Below are 18,167 nucleotides of genomic sequence, written 5' to 3'. Positions count from 1 at the left end.
CTCAAATAACCTGCAATATCGTGTCTGCAGAGTTAGAATCAAGAAGTTTTATTTCAAATGCTTGATTTCATATATTTAGTATAAGACCTCAGTATTTTTAGATTGGATCCAGAAAAGCAGACGACATTTGTTTTCTTAATATCTGTATTTTTAAAAACCTTTCAAACTTTGGGCATCTAAACAGAATTGATTGCAATGTGTAATTGCTTTGTTTAAGTTTTTAGCTAACTTCTTAATTACGTTTAGTAAGTGAATGGAAGTTGTTTTTTATTATATATATGTTAGCTGCCTACTGAATTACTTATTTGACTGCCATTTACTGGTAGGGAGATCAAGAATGAAGCTGAGAAAATTAATGAAAGGTAAATTCAAAATTCAATCTCTGCCACTTCAAGAACAAGTCTAGCAATTACAGTAAACAAAACAATGGCACACAGTGGTTACATATATGGTTGTGCAGTTCAGTTTACTTTGTAACCACATGGTTCCAGGTTCAATCCCATAGCAGAGCAACTTGGACAAATGTCATCCACTATGGCCTCATGATGACCAATGCATTGAGGATGGAACTTGATGCATGTTTACCATGCAGAAATGTTGTTGTTGTTGTTGTTTGTGTGTGTGTGTGTGTGTGTGTGTGTGTGTGTGTGTGTGTGTGTGTGGTGTGTGTGTGTGTGTGTGTGTGTGTGTGCATGTGTGTGTGTGTGTGAGTGAGTATGCGCGTGCATGTATTTTTCACCAACAAAAGATGTAAACACTGATGAAAAAATCTGATATACTGGTGCCTTGAAACAAAAATACCCTGTACTATTGATTCTGCTTCAGTACTCCCTTGTCCCTCTTGCCATCATAAAAGCCTAAACTAGTAATTGGCTCTTTGGAAACCTTTATCTAAAGATGCTATTGTTCACAAAATGCTATACAAAATAAATATTCTTCTTCAAGCAACAGCAGTCAAGATGCATTTCACAATGTCATATCAAGAATCTCTGTCCTCCATAAGATTTGAATGTCTTTGCCAATAACATCATCACTGTCAAGTAGTCTTCATCCCTTTGAGGATGTGGTAGTTTACAAAAAAAGATTTTGAAGAAAATAAATAGAAACTTGATATTAAGTAACAAACAACAAAAAAGACAAATTGATATCTCACAGAAGTTCTGCTTTACTCACCTAACATAGAAAGTGGGATATGTTGTAAAGCAGTCACAGGCATCTAGCAACCTATAGGCCATCTGCAGCCCACAAGACTTTCTGAATGGTATACCACCTATTGAATCATCAGATCAATCTTCAACATGATTGAACAACCAATCCTAACAAGTTGGAGTTCATAGTATGAGTTGTACTAGCCATCCTTTTGATCACTGAATAGAAAATGTGGCTAATGGGATCTCCATTTGAGTGATTTTCTGAGTCACCATCTCATCCTTGCATGCCAATTTGTCATAAGGTTACCAATTTACAGCTGAGTGGACTAGAGCAATGTGAAATGAAGTGTCTTACCCAAGAACAACACACAGCTGGTCTGGGAATCAAATCTACAACCTCCTAATCATGACTGCAACACTCTAACCACTAAGCCACACACTTTCACAATGAAAAATTATCCTGAACTTTAGTAATGTGGCTTGCAAGATTATGAGCCATGTCTTGTGTGGCCCACTTCTCAGAAAAAAGAAAAAAAGTTGCTTATGTCAGTTCTAAATCATATTTGATGCAAAGCTTACGTCTATGTATAAAGGTCACTCTGACAAGCTTACTGAATACTCTACTTTCAATGCAAAGAGTCAGAACATTTCAAAACAAATTTGCTAACAATGACAAAAATATAAAATTTAGGCCATCCAGAAATGAATTCCAGAAACAAAATGACATCAAATGCAGATCAAAATCCAAAAATGCTTACATAATATCTGACGCACAAAAAAATAAATTTTAAAAAGGAAATATACTAAAAAAATATTCACGTTGCAAAACATTGCAAAAATCTAGTGGTAAAATATACAATGAAATCCAAAGTAGCCAATGTAGGAGTTTTGATGTAGTCACGCAACCTGCTAGAAATAGCAGCTAACTTTTTTCTGAAAGTACACTCTGCTGACATGAATTGGGAGGGGTATACTGGATAATGTAGTCCACTACTTAGTACCCAAGAGAAAGATAAGTAGTTGTGACTGGAATACTTTTGATCATATGTTTACTCAGTCAAAGTTGACCTGGAATTAAAATACAATAAAATCCACATGAAATCACAGTAAACAGTGCTAAAAGTGAACATTAATGACTGTGTAGAATCCCTACAAAGAAAAGATTGCATAATCTTGAAAGACTACAAATTAATATACCCCGTAAAGAGTACATTTACATTTTGTGGACATTGTCAGCCCCAACATCAAGAAAGCAGAATAACAACTTGGAGAGGCATAGTTATTGCTTAGATGTGGTATCTTTAGTAGCCAAAAGATGTTATAATGATTTCTTATATTAGCACAAAGACACAAATTTCATGGAAAGGATACAGTCAATTGAACTTACTCCAGTATATGATTAGCACTTATTTTATTGACCTCAGAAACATAAAAAGCAAAGTTAGTTTGATGCAATCTGAACTCAGAACATGAAAGTAGGTAATTCATCTTTCTGATACCAACTCACCCGAGACTGCCTTGGGTGGGCTGGTACAAATTTCCTGCCTTGGGTGAGTTGGTTAAAATTTCCTGTGAAAATTTCATGTTAATTTATGTTTCAAACATCAGCTTAATAATAATAATTTAGTAAAGTTATTTTACTAAATTCTTTATTATTCAAATTAATGGAAATAAAGTGAGTGTATTTCAACAGAAATATGGTAACAAAAGGGTTAAATAATGCAAAAATTTATAGTAAAACATAAGAGAAAAGTGTGTTGTTATTGTTTAACACAAAGTTAGTCCTGATGTTGCAAACCTTTGATCAAAAGGGTTCTTATTGTAAAACATTCTGGTCTTTTTTTTTTACAAGACATGGTGTATCTAGGGCTACATAATCTGATGTGTCTATTTTCAAAAAGATGGCAAGGTGTGATTGAAGGGAGGTCTAGTTGCTGTTCTTAGCTGTTTGAATGGCAACAAAGAATCTCTCTCTTATTTCACAATAATTAGGTTTACATAAGAATGTCCCATTTCTTTTCATGAAATGAATTTGATGTAACCTATAAGGCATAAAAATATATATCATGATAAATATGTAAGAAAAACATGTACCATAACACCTTCAAGCATGAACATAAACAAAAGTTGCCAATTCATTATGGTCAACTGTACAAGGGCAGTTCATTAAGAGATAGTGGAAGTAACATGCATATATAAGTCCCATAATCAAAGTTTTAGCATTTCACTTCATCTGGAATAAACCTTCAAACATTAGATAGAATTATATGTAATCATATGGAAGAATAGATTTAAGAATAGGTTAATTTCTAAAGAAAGAAGGAGACTAGAATATAACCATTGGTGTAATTTAGCTGATTATCAGTGAATGTGAAGCACAATTTGAACTGAAAAATAATAGGCATACACACATGTATCTTTGTAACTAATATATAGGTAATTAAATCTATTATCATTTCAAATTTTGCTTCACATCCAATGAAGATCTTGGATACCTGTAGAGAACTATGGAATTGATTTAATTATATATACACAGATACATATATCTTTAAAGATAAATGCTTATCTCAAACAGTAGTGTGATAGAATTAATCACTTGATATTTAATAATAACTGTGAACAGTTGCTTGATTCATTTGCTCATTTCCATGCTAGCATAGATTAAATGAATATGTTATTGGGGCTTTGTTTTACAGCTTGATGCCCTTTCCCATTCCCTTCCCTATGCAAATCCTTACCTGTTTTTCAAATAAGAGAATTTTTATTCTACATGATTCTAAAGGCATGAAATAAACAGATTTGCTGATAGGAGAAATGCAAACAGAACATCATGTACAATATTGTAACTTTCAAATAAGAGAGTGGCAGACATAAACAAATACACAGATGCACAGACAGACAGACAGACAGACAGACAGACACACACACACAATGGGCTTCTTTTATAGTTTATGTCTACCAAATCTGCTCACAAGGCTTAGATTAGGATGGATTTATACTAGAAAACATTCATCAAAGGTGCCACACAGTGGAACTGAATCTGAAACTATATGGTTTGGAAGCAAACTTCTTCACCACACAACCATGCCTCAATAGTATATATTAGTGTGTGTTGGTTCCATCAGCTTCAAAGCTTGGGGAAACAGAAGCTGAAAGCTTCATATTCTTCTCAATAGCAAGAAAGACTGAAAATCCAAGTTGGGTTACAGATTGGATTTATGGGCACTCACAACCTATGATACACTGCTTGCCATATATGTGTGTCTGTATAAGTTTATGTATACTTACATATAGACACACATGAAAGGTAAACTTTCAAAGATAAACACGTATAAGCATACACTCACACAAATACATATACTCAAATGTACACATTGTAACAGGTAAGTAGTTTTTTACTGTGATTAGAAAGAGAGAATGCCGAAATTTGATTTAGATGAAGGTTCCATACAGATATTTGGTGTACAATAGATTGAGATTGCAGTGGGTTTTTTTCCCTGGCACAGTGACAGGATATAGACATCTGCAGTGCTGTAGTGCTTTAGTGCACTGACAACAGTCAAGTGACAGCAGTCAAGTGACAGCAGTCAATCAATCTCATATAGAAAGCGCATCAACTGCAATGGAGGATTTCTAGAAAGAGTATAATGGTGTGTTATCTTATGCTGAAAACACAGGGAACAAACTGAGAAATGAATGAATAAGTAACGGAAGGAAAGAATGAAAATAATATTTATAGAATACTTCTGTTGTGTTAAAGTTTTAAACACAATAACCAACTAGAAGCTCTATAACTGGTTTTTCAATAATTTCTGCTCTATGACTTCATTAAAGCTATGGCAAACACCCAAACTACCTGACCTTAAATACAAAACGTTGTCTATTTACAAGCAGCATCTCAGAAATATCCAGTCAAATCCAGGCAGAGTTTTTCATCTATAATAATCATATTTATAATTTCTACACTGTTTTTAAAATTACTTTATATTTGAATATAAATTTTAAATCAGTCTTTTTAGTCAGCTATTATATTTTGTGCCTGTTTACATAAACGTTCAAAGTCCATTGGAGTTGACTTTGCAACATCAATAAAAATAAATCCAAATCATGTTCTGAAATCATTTCAATCTACTGCACCCCTCCAAAACTAATTTGTGATGATTTGTCTAGTCGAGAAATATTATTTTATACATTACATAAATTAGTTGAAAAACCACTGCTGTATAAGGAGTGAAATTATAATCCATCTTGAATGAATAATAACAAATCTATTAAAGAATAGTGACTGACCTGAGTCATAAAGTAAAATCCATTAAATTACAATGATACTTTATAAAGTGTTAGATTGACATTTGTAGAGTGTTAAAAGAACTTGGTGTTAACACTACAATGATGGGTGGATAAAGCTTTAGCGAGTCAGTTAATTGTACATTGCAAGTTTGATTCTCAGTTGAGTCATTTCATCTAACACATCATATCTACAATTTCTAATCACAGTCAACTGACTGGAGTGAAGGGTTTTATTAGGGTTGATATACTAAAAAAAATGAAGTGCTTGGTGATTACCTAATGACTCATTAAGGGTTATGGAATGTTTTGTTATATCACAATTGGCTTAAAATAAGAGACAAAAAAGAAGGAAAGAAAAAAAAACACTGGGAAGAATCCTAATGAAAGACAAATTGGAGTTAAATATTTTGTTTAATAATACATGAATGATTCAACTAATTCTGAATGTCATTAGTTAAAAGACAATACCAAATATGTACTTATCTCTCAACACTATGTTCACCAAACTCTATATGTAAGTGTCACAGGCAGTGATAGAAATGTGAAGGGATGTGAAAGGGTTTCAGAGGGGTTAGCATGACCAAAATTTTCAGCTCACAGAAAGGAGATTTATAATATCAAATCTTTCCTAACCTCAGCCTTATAGACTTTAGCATATTCCTAGTTCCTTAAACCCATTTCCATCACTTATTACAATCATAAAACTCTGCTGCAAGTAGCAGTAATGGTATTTTATTGACAAAGAATTTGTTGTTTGCAGAATCAAGTTTAATTTTTCATCTGGAACAAGCCTGTGCTTTATCTAGGGAACATATTAATTGACATAATGTTATGTAAACCAAAGATAAGCACTGGCTCTATTAGATCCTTGTGATTTGAAAAAGAATAAGGCTTAACTTAGAATAATATTCTAGGGATTACATTGACCATCATCATTATCATTTAATGTCTGTTTTCAATGCTGGCATGAGTTGGATGGTTTGACAGGAGCTGGTCAGCTGGAGAGCTACCTGGGTTCCATGTCTGATTTGGCATGGTTTCTACAGTTCGATGCCCTTCCTAAGGCCAACCACTTTACAGGGTGTACTAGGTGTGCTTCTGTGCAGCACCAGCACAGGCACGTTTATGTGGCACTGACATGGGTGCTTTTTATGTGGTACCAACACCCACAAGTCCACAAGATTAGGAATGCTCAGTGAAGAAGTATGTAGGGGACATGCCAGTATGCAAAGATGACCATGTATTTATTTAGCTTGACATAACTTCTCAAGCACAGCAAACTTCCAGAAGTCTCAATCCTGTCATCCCCTCTGTGATACCTAATATCTGATATACAATACTGTACTTATTTGTGCTTAACGTTGCATTTACAGTTGTCTTAAAGGTTCAGCCAACATCTTTAGATGAAACAGTCACCTTAACAATTACAATACCCAACAATTGCTGGTTAAGTCAGATAAACTTTGTGTTCTATCAGCAGAGACTGGATCAATGATTAATGTAAGGTCTGCTTTGATGACCTACACCTATAACCCACAATAGACATTTTACCTAATCAGATTTGATTAGATTCATAACAGCACAAATAAAGGTGTCCAGAGGATGTTGACACATGCAGACCATCTAGTAAAGACAATGGGTTTGAGTATAGATGGTAGTGATGAGAGAAAGTAACCTGTTTAGAGATCACACACCAACATATGACCACAGTGATGAATATGCAATATATACTTCTCAGATACCAGTTATCAAATACATTCACATTATGGATGCTTTCAGTCTGTAGAGACCTAGTTTTACAGCTACTGCAAAGATTTGACTCTGGCAGTGCCTCAAAAATACAAATTTTAATATAAACTTGGTCTCCTTTCAATATGAGAGACCTGTTGCGTGAAAGCAATACAGTTTAGGTTGCTGTACTTGTTTCCAGGTGTGGTGATTAATTAATGAATAACATTTAGTGGATACTACCACTGAGAGATAAGGCTGAATAGTACTTATTGATAAACAAGTAATCTAAATGAGCTAATGTATTGCAACAATTTAAATTATCATAATAATAGTGACTTTAAGCTTGAGGCCAGAAGGACTCCAAGAAACAAACCAATCCAGAAAAGAAGGATTTGGAAGCTAAAGAACCCATCACATGGTCAGAGATTTAGGGACATCCTCATCAAGAAATTTGATGAGAGGGAGGAGGAGCTTCAGACGTCAGACATAGAAGGTAGCTGGGAATTTCTACGGGACAGCTTGCTGAGGGCCACAGACCAAGTCTGTGGATGGTGCAAAGTCCCTTCCAGACCTAGAGTTACGTGGTGGTGGAATAGTGCAGTAGACAAAGCCATTAGTGCAAAGAGACAGGCCTGGAAAGCCTGGAGGGATGGGGGTAGCAGGGAACTGTACCAGGTAGCCAAAAGGGAGGCTGGGTGGCAGGTATACATAGCCAAAGATGTAGTAGAAAAGAAGTTTTCCAATGTCTAGCGATGTGAGGACCAAAGAGCTGAGGTATTTCGGATTGCCAGACAGTGTGAGAGAGAAAATAGTGATGTTACAGGAGAGAAATGTGTCCGCATGGATGATGGGGCACTTGCTCTTAATGTTGGTGAAAAGAAAGAGGCTTGGAGAAGCCATTATGAAAGACTGCTGAATGAGGAGAATGAATGGGAGGAGGAGAGCCTGCAAAATGTTGACCCAGTAGAGGGACCAGCTATCCGAATAGATAGCTCCCTTGTAGTTAAGGCAATTAAGGATATGAAACCAGGTAAAGCCTCCGGCCCATCAGGAATCACTGCTGAGATGCTTAAAACAGCTGGCTATGTGGGCTATGGCCTAGTCACCCGCATTGTAAACCAGGTAGTTCATAATGGAGTCATACCCAATGAGTGGCGTAGCAGCACCATAGTCAACTGCTACAAGGGTAAGGGTGATGCTCTAGATAGAAATAACTACAGGGGTATTAAACTGTTGGATCAGGTGATGAAGGTCACAGAGAGGGTCATAACCCATCTCATTAGGGAGAGAATTTGCTTAGATGAGATGCAGTTCGGTTTTGTGCCGGGTAGAAGCACCACTGATGCTATATTCCTGGTCCGACAACTGCAGGAGAAGTACCTAGCTAAAGATAAACCCCTCTACATAGCTTTTGTGGACTTGGAGAAGGCCTTTGACAAGGTCCCCCGATCCCTTATCTGGTGGTCGATGCGGACACTGGAGATTGACGAATGGCTAATAAGGGCTGTACAGGCTCTATACAGAGAGGCTGTCAGCAAGGTTAGGATTGGCAACGAATATAGTGAAGAATTCCGGGTAGAAGTAGGAGTACACCAAGGCTCAGCCCTCAGTCCCCTTTTATTCATCATAGTCCTCCAGGCAATAACAGAGGAATTCAAAACAGGATGCCCCTGGGAGCTCTTCTATGCTGATGACCTGGCTCTCATAGCAGAATCACTACCGGAACTAGAAAAGAAATTTCGGGTGTGGAAGCAAGGGTTAGAATCAAAGGGCCTTAGAGTAAATGTAGCAAAGACCAAAGTTATAGTAAGCAGAAAGGCGAACTCAGCACACACACCCTCGGGCAGGTGGCCCTGCTTGAGCTGTAGGAAAGGTGTAGGTAGAAACTCCATAAGATGCACCCAATGTTAGCTATGGACGCATAAGAGGTGCAGCAACATCAAAGGGAAATTAACTGATAAGATAGCTTTCATGTGCGGCAGATGCACAGGGACAATAGACACCACAGACACTCAGAAAACAGATTCCATCACACTCCAGGGGGAGAAACTAGAAGTAGTTGATAGTTTCTGCTACCTGGGTGACCAAGTTAGTAGTGGAGGTGGATGCTCAGAGAGTATCACCACTAGAATACGAATAGCCCGGGCAGAGTTCAGAAAGCTCCTACCCCTACTGGCGACAAAGGGTCTCTCGCTCAGAGTGAAAGGTAGATTGTATGATGCATGTGTGCGAACTGCCATGCTTCACGGTAGTGAAACATGGGCTGTGACTGCAGAGGACATGCGTAGACTTGAAAGAAATGAAGCTAGCATGATCCGCTGGATGTATAATGTCAGTGTGCACGCACGACAAAGTGTAAGCACCCTGAGAGAAATGCTGGACATAAGAAGCATCAGATGTGGTGTGCAAGAGCGACGCTTGCGATGGTATGGTCATGTACTGCAGATGGATGAGGAGAGATGTGTGAAGAAGTGCCACTCCCAAAAGGTTGAAGGTATCAGGGGGAGAGGTAGACCCAGGAAGACATGGGATGATGTAGTCAAGCATGACCTCAGAGTGTTGGGCCTCACTGAGGCAATGGCGAAGGACCGAGATCTCTGGAGATATGCTGTGACTGCAAAGACCCGGGCTGCTTCCTGCACCAGTACCGCATAGCCCCTGCCCATTCAAAGTACCCTGGATTCCAGAACGTCCCGCTGTGCTTGAGGAGACCTGTTGAGTCAAGTACAAGAACATGAACATGAACATTGAAATAAATATCAATGGAAATAGTAGTTGTGATACCTGTGCCGGTGGCACATAAAATGCACCATCTCAACGTGGCCGTTGCCAGCGCCGCCTCAACTGGCTTCTGTGCCGGTAGCACATAAAAAGCACCATCCGAATGTGGCCGATGCCAGCGCCGCCTCGACTGGCTTCTGTGCCGATGGCACATAAAAAACACCATCCGAACGTGGCCGTTGCCAGCGTCGCCTTGGCTGGCTTCCGTGCCTGTGGCACGTTAAAAGCTCCAACTGATCGTGGCCGATGCCTGACCCCCCGATCCCCCCCCCCGGCACCTGTGCAGGTGGCACGTAAAAAGCACCCACTACACTCGCGGAGTGGTTGGCGTTAGGAAGGGCATCCAGCTGTAGAAACTCTGCCAGATCAGACTGGAGCCTGGTGCAGCCCCTGGCTTCCCAGACCCCGGTTGAACTGTCCAACCCGTGCTAGCGCGGAAAACGGATGTTAAACGATGATGATGATGATGATGATGAATTCCAATTTTCTATCTGTATCAGTGGTTTAGTGGATAAGGATGTTGATATGTTTTGTTTAGAAATAAAGGATCTAAATTCAAATCCAGTCTGGAACAATAAACAAATTCAGGAAAAGTTCACCTGGCAAAATTTAGAGAGTGAACTGAATGGAATGTGTATTAGAAATCCAAAATATGGGGCTAAAAATTTAGATAATTTTAAAGAAGTTGTATTGAAGTACAATGGTGCAGAAATATGGAACCTGACAAAGAACTATTAGCTCAACATGCTCACAAATGTATTTATGCTTTGAATAATATGGAAGACCATAAAACAATGAAATTGGTCTGAGAACAAATAAAACTAAATGACATTAGCAAATATAAAGAGTTGCTGAAATGGAATTGGGCTGGATACATCCAAAAGAATGACAACAGATGAGTGACAACTAGTAGGTATAAAAGTAAATAAACTAAATTCTAAGATACTATAGAAGAAATGGAGAATAACAAGTATGATGGTAGGATAAATTTCACAAAAACTGGAAATCAGAGACTTTGCTGAGCAGTAGGAAAGCAATGGCAGGTGATAACTGTAGACAAGCATTACTGTCATATAAGTGGAGTCCTTCATTAACAATCTTCCATGAAAACAATGTAACATAGTGCAATGGTGCTTTTATTATATGAGTACCATTTGTGTTTTCTTGCTATTGAAAGAGACAAAACTGGCATAGCTTCACTAGAATACACTTTCAGGATACCTGTTCAGTGTGGGTTTTGTGTGAGGTGTGCAGGTTGCATGAGGACAATAAATGGTTGAGGAAGGTTAGTAAAGAATGAAGGATAGTATCATCTGCACAAAAGTGAGCATTGTTGTATGTGACATAGGTCATTGATGTATAGAAGGAAGAGAGTGGGGGTGGACAAAGCTGAATTGCTAAAGTTGATAGAAGAAAGGAACAGAAAGAGCTCTGTTGGCATATGTCGCAACAGTCATAAGAAGCTATCAATCCAAGAGACATGAGATGAGGCCATAAGAAGGCAGTTTCAATAGATTTGCATATTAGATATGGTTGTAGGTTTGCTGTTGTTGAGAGCATTAACAATATTGCTTTCACCAAATATATATATATATATATATATATATATATATATATATATATATATATTTGGTGAAAGCAATATTGTTAATGCTCTCATTCTATGAGTTGAGGTGATGTCTTCTAGTACCTCCAAATTTAATATACAATTATTCATAATTGTAGTGTCCTACGCTGATGAGAAAAATAATTGGGTAAGACATAATTATCTAATTCTTATGCTTTCCTAAAACTTAATTTCGAAACGTACGTCCGTAGGTGACTTAATATTGTATGATTGTCGTCATTTCTTTCTCTCTTACCTGCGTTTGCCTTCTAAGTGCTGTGGTTTTACTGAGATCTCCCTTTTAGTAGAAAGAATAGCTATAACTCTTTGACTGCTATTTCTAAACTCGGTGTGTGGTGAGGCAAATCGTTGCTAAACCCTTAATCACTTAGTATTACTATATATATATATATATATATATAATATATATATTATATATATATATACGTTAAAAGAAAAGTCATAGTCATCACTCGCAAGTGAGCATGGCTTGGTAGCATGAACTATGCTTTTACTAATTCGTTTAGGCACCCAAGACATATACGAAGCATTCAGTGAAATAATGGAATATCCAACAAAATTTCAAAAATTACATTTTTTATTTCAAACATATATTTAAAACTTCAGCTTTATCCATGCAAAACAAAAAAAATTAAATTTCATTCATACTCTTTCACACTGAAATTTAAGATGGCTGTTCAGTAAAAGACAAGTAAGGGATGGGCATGGAGGATTCTAAACATGGAGACAAATAGCCATTTGATAATTAAGTTTGTTTGGCGTAAGTATGTGATGAACTTTTATCCTGTTTTCTATTTTGCAGGTTCCTTTTATCTGTTTTTTTTTAGATGTGTTGTGAAGTTACATTAATTTTACAAAAAAAATATGCAGTTTCCAATCAATGTTTACACTTTCACACTCTCATAATCAAATTTATAAACCAGCTATATTATAAGTGCAAAACCAATTATCATTCTCTGACCGGCCATAGCAGTCAACCTTCTAAGTATTACTGCTCTAAATCTAGAGTGTGTTTCTTTTCGTATTTATTTAATAGTAGCTTAAAAGTCTACATGGGGGTAGACTTTTAAGCTAGCTCATGTGGAAGGCTAATTGGGCTTGCAGCACCAAACTAAAGAGAGCTAAATAGCACGACTACAATACGTCTATAATGACTATATGCCCTGGTGGTGTTTGATCAGAAATTAAGGACAAATGAGAATTAATTCTGTAATGCAATCATTCTACTGCTCCAGTACCAAGTCGAATTCCAACTGTTGGCCAATTTGTCCCAATGTTCTTATCTTAATGTAAAATTAATGAAGTGAATATCATTTATCACCCTCTTGACCTCTGACATCATCTGACAAATGTCACCAAGATGGTGTGAATCAACTGGAGCTTTAGCTGTTAGAAATAGCAATCCAAATGCTTTTAAATCAGATCCCAATGCTGGATGGTCAAGAACCAAATGGTCAGATTTTCAATCCTGAGATCATCCTGATTCCAAAATGGTATAATATGTCTATGTAGAGCAAATGTAGACTGAGATATAGGGGACCCAGATGGATAGACAGAATTTTGCTTTTATTATTATTATTGTTATCATCATTATATACACACACACATACACTCGATTAACTTTTTTCAACTTCCATCAACCAAATCCACTCACAAAGTTTTGGTTGGCCCAAAGCTGTAATAGAAGACTCTTGGCTAACGTACCATGCTGTGGGATTGAACCTGGAACCATGTAGTAGGGAAGAAAACTTCTTACCACACAGCCATGCCTGTAAATAATTCACTAACTCATAAAATATGTTAGGAAAACTTTAAATGGCTTTTGTGCCAAATTTGTAAAATGTGGAATATTCCTTTCCTCCACTGAATGTGTCATATATTCTGATCAAGTTATTCCTTGTGTATTTTAAGCTTCCAGACAGTTTGTGTGCAAACAAATATTGGAGGTCCAATAATAGACTACTAATCAAATGAAAATCAAGTTATCATATCAAGTATCACATATCTAAATGATCTAACTTATCTGCAAAAAGGATAAATAAATAAAAAACAAACAAATCTGGACAAAAGTGTTAGTGCAGTGTCTCAACATCCACAAATGGCTTTTATTCTTTTACTGGTTTTAGTCATTAGACTGCAGCCATGCTAGGACACCATCCCATCTTGAAGGGTTTAGTTGAACACATCAACCCCAGAACTTATTATCTTTTCCAAGTCTGGTACTTAGTCTATCAGTCTTCTTTGCTAAGTTACAGGGAAGTAAAATAGACCAACGCTAGTTGTCGAGGCATGGAAGACAAACACAAAACAGAGACTTATACACTACACTTGGTGTATGTGTGTGTGTGTATATTTGATGGCTCATCGTAATTACGATGTACCATCGATTTGTACTACCAGCCAACCTATGTTGACTGGAAAAACATAAGAGAAATTGTCTCTTTTATCAGCTTGCAGCACCACTGCCTGGTTTCTGTGACTGAAGAGGAAATAACTACTCTGAAATGCTTGCATCTCACAGGTGGTGCTGTGAGCTGATTTGGGTATATTTACATCATATGTCTACAGCAAGAAATTTTCTTCATGACAAAACACAGTGAAAGGCTTGTTTACAAGTTCAAACATGCTTTTAGCATATTCATATTTTTCACTGTTTAACGCTCTCACATCATAATATATATATATATAAAAATATAAATATCATCATCATCATTTAACATCCATTGTCCATTCTGGCATAGACAGTTTGACCATAGATGGCTAGCTGCACCAGATTCCAGTCTGGCATGATTTTTATGGTTGAATGCCCTCCCTAATGCCAACCACTTTACAGAGTGTGCTTTTATGTGGCACCACATGGGCGATTTTTCATGGCACTGCATGGGCACTTTTACATGGTGTTGCATGGGCGTTTTAATGTGAAACTGCATGGACACTTTTATGTGACACCGCTATGAGTGCTTTTCACCACCAGGGGGACTGGTCTTAACACTTCTGCTGTAGAGTACGGGTCTTCTTGAGTATAGCAAGGTGCCAGACATCTCAGTCCTTTGTCATCTCACCTGACAGATCCAGCATCCTGAAGTTTATTCCATGTCTTCCTGGGTCTCTCACTTCCATGTGTTCCATCTACTTTGAGAGATCAGTGCTTCTTTATGGAGCTGCCAGCATCCATTTGCATCACATGACCAAACCAGCGCAGTCTTCTCTCTAGCATACAGCAACTAATTCCTCTTGAAACACTAGCACTCTGGCGAACATGTACACTTACATTACACATCTAGCAGAGTATACTCATACATCATCATCATCATCATTTAATATCCATTGTCTATGCTACATATATAAGCAATGTAGCTAGTTGTAAAATCTCAAGAAAAGATGAAAGTAGTAACTATACTAACAAGTAAAGTTAATCGCCACATTGTTACTACTAGTTTAGCCCCAGTTGGTTATTGGTGCAGCATTGAACCCTGTACATATATATTGTCACCAGAGGAGTGAACCTTTACCATCCTCCATCAAACAATAGGATCATGTGACTGACTTAGTTTCAAGCTAGTTTGCTCATCTTCAATAGTGAACACTTGATTGCCAGAGAGGTGGCCAAAATCCGCACCAGCCAGCAATATATTGTAAACAAAGTGACCATCAGTCACTGATTTGCAACAAGCAAAGTAGCTAGTTGTAAAATTTCAAGAAGAGATGAGAGTAGTATCTATACTAACAAGTAAAGTTAATTTTATGTCTTTATTGCCCACAGGGGGCTAAACATAGAGGGGACAAACAAGGAAAGACAAAGGGATTAAGTCGATTACATTGACCCCAGTGCAGTTAATCAACCCCGAAAGGATGAAAAGCAAAGTCAACCTCGGTGGAATTTGAACTCAGAACATAATGGCAGATGAAATACTGCTAAGCATTTCGCCCGGTGTGCTAACGTTTCTGCCAGCTTGCTGCTGTAAAGTTAATTGCCACATCAAAATGGCTGTTCTATGTTACAACTAGTTTAACCCCAGGCAGATCATCTGTCAGCTGGTTATTAGTGCAGCACTGCACACTGTACATATACATTACCAGCAGGGGAGCAAACCTCTACCATCCTCCAGCAGACAACAGGATCACGAGACTGACTCAGTTTCAAGCTAGTTTGCTCATCTTCAGTCACAAATACCTTATACATACATAAATAGACACACACACACACACACACACACACACACACACACACACACAACACACACACACACACACACACACACACACACATGCATATATATATAATCTAAGGTCCCAGTAGGGTATTTCCAGAGAAGCACTCAACCTGAGTTCTGGGCTATCAACACTGTTAGATTGCAGACTAATAATGAAGTTCTTGAGGTGTAGAAAATTCTGGCTTCATGATGGTAAAATCGTTGTGTGGGTGTAGCAAAGAGTAAAATATATATATATAAAATGAGTTACTAACCCTAACCCTAAAAGTTTCCATCTACCAAATTTACTCAGTGGGCATTGATTGCCCCAAGGCTATTGTAGAAGACACTGAAGGAGCCATGCAGTGGGATTGAACCTTAAGCCAGGTAACTGTGAAGCATGCTTCTTAACCATAAAGCCATACCATTTCAAATATAATTTTTTACCAAATACCGCAGTAAGAATTCACTGTATAGGAATAGATACTTGATGAAGAAAAGTTACTCGTATGAAATCAACTTCATATCATAAAAGAGATCTACCTCTTATCTGTTTAACACTCTAGAAAATAATCAAGATGCAAATATGTATTACAAATAAAACATTATTTCCCAGATATGAAACTCAATTCAGTTATTGGTTAGAAGAAGTGAAAACTGAGATATCAGTTTACAAACACACAATACATAGATACACAATCAAAACTGATCCATACCTCTCAAAGCTTTGTCAAGAATTTCACAGCTTGTTGAAAGTTTGTCCACTTTCAAAGCAGGAGGGACATTACTTTGCTTTGTTAAATTAAAGGCTGAAGAAGAAGAAAAAGAAGAAATATTATTATTAAGTAGAAGGAAATATTATTACCTTGTTGTCTCCTATACACATACATGTATATCAGCCTCCTCATTATCTTTTAACTTTTATTTTTTTCAGTCATTTGACTACTGTCATACTGGGGTACCACCTTGAAGGGTTTTTAGTCACACGAATCGACTCTAGGACTTATTTTTTGAAGCCTAGCACTTACTCTATCAATCTCTTATGCTGAACCACTTAGTTATGGGGATGTAAACACACGACCACCAATTGTCAAGCAGTGATGGGGGACAAATGTAGATACAGAGAGAGAGAGACACACACACACACACACACACACACACACACACACACACACACATATATATATATATATATATATATACGTGGGACTTCTTTCAGTTTCTGTGCACTAAATCCACTCACAAGGCTTTGGTTGGCCTGAGGCTATAGTAGAAGATACTTGCCCAAGATGCTACACAGTGAGACTGAACCTATGAGGGATGTTCAATAAGTAATGCCTCTGACCCACTTGCAGTTGTTTGATCTAGCTGAAATTTTGCATGTGTAATTATTTATATCTCTATAGATTAAGTGGCAAATTACAGCTCTGAACTAATTATGGTTTCTGATTTATAGGTGTTTGAACTGAGTCAAGTGTGAAATGGAGCCTGTTGAGTGTCGAGCAGTGATCCGGTTTTTGTATTTGAAAGGACGCACACCACGGGAGACTTTTGATGAAATGAAAGTAACTTCTGGTGATGATGCCCCATCATATGACCTTGTGAACCGCTGGCATCGTGAATTCAAACATGGTCGGAGCTCTGTAGAAACAGCTCCCAGATCTGGTCGCCCCACTTCTGCCATTCATGAGGCATCTGTCCGCCAAGTTGAGGCTGCCATTTTGGAAGATCGACGCATAACTATTCGCCAAATAGCCCATGAGGTCAAGATTAGTACCGGGTCTGTGGAAACTATCATTCATGACCATTTGCATATGCAAAAGGTGTCTGCCAGATGGATTCCCAGGTTGCTCACACCTTTCCAGAAGCAAGAACGCGTCGAGTGCTCAAGGATGAATTTGGAGATGTGCCAAGAAGTAGGTCAAAATTTTTCAAAAGACTGATTACACAGGATGAAACCTGGGTCCATCACTATGATCCAGAGACCAAAGCCCAGTCAATGCAGTGGAAGCACCGTGACACTCACCCCCTCCAAAGAAGGCAAGGGTGCAGCCCTCTGCTGGCAAGGTCATGCTCATAGTCTTCTGGGACCAGGACGGAATAGTGATGACAGATTTCCTGGCAAATAGTACCACAATTACAGGAGCCTATTATGCTTCACTTTTGAGGAAATTAAGAGAAGCTATCAAAATCAAGAGGCGGGGCAAGATCAGCAAAGGCATCCTTCTCCTGCAGGACAACGCTCTGGTCCACAACTCGCGTGTTGCCGGATCAGAAGCACAGGCGCGCAGCTATGAACTCCTCCCCCATCCCCCTACTCTCCTGACCTTGCACCCTCTGATTTTCATCTCTTCCCAGCCATGAAGTTGTTTTTGAAAGGAAAGCGTTTCCCAG

The 18,167-nt window shown here is 37.9% G+C and overlaps 1 protein-coding gene across 8 annotated transcripts in view; it reads right to left on the bottom strand.

Moving 5' to 3' along the window:
* The window catches only part of LOC115217405 (DNA repair protein XRCC3-like), a 215,100-nt gene that overhangs the window by 79,213 nt on the left and 117,720 nt on the right, over positions 1 to 18,167 (bottom strand). For 7 of the 8 annotated variants that reach the window (XM_036507601.1, XM_029787095.2, XM_036507602.1 and 4 more), the window contains exon 3: positions 16,490 to 16,582. The exons of the other annotated variant lie outside the window; for it this stretch is intronic. In XM_036507601.1, coding sequence (XP_036363494.1) covers positions 16,490 to 16,582 — 93 coding nt within the window. The remainder of the gene's footprint in view (positions 1 to 16,489; positions 16,583 to 18,167) is intronic. 8 annotated transcript variants of the gene reach the window in all.

The sequence above is a fragment of the Octopus sinensis genome, linkage group LG11, assembly GCF_006345805.1.
Source record: "Octopus sinensis linkage group LG11, ASM634580v1, whole genome shotgun sequence".
Classification (NCBI taxonomy): Eukaryota; Metazoa; Mollusca; class Cephalopoda; order Octopoda; family Octopodidae; genus Octopus; species Octopus sinensis.
The sequence above is the reverse complement of the archived record's forward strand: the minus strand, read 5'-3'. Positions and strand labels throughout refer to the sequence as shown.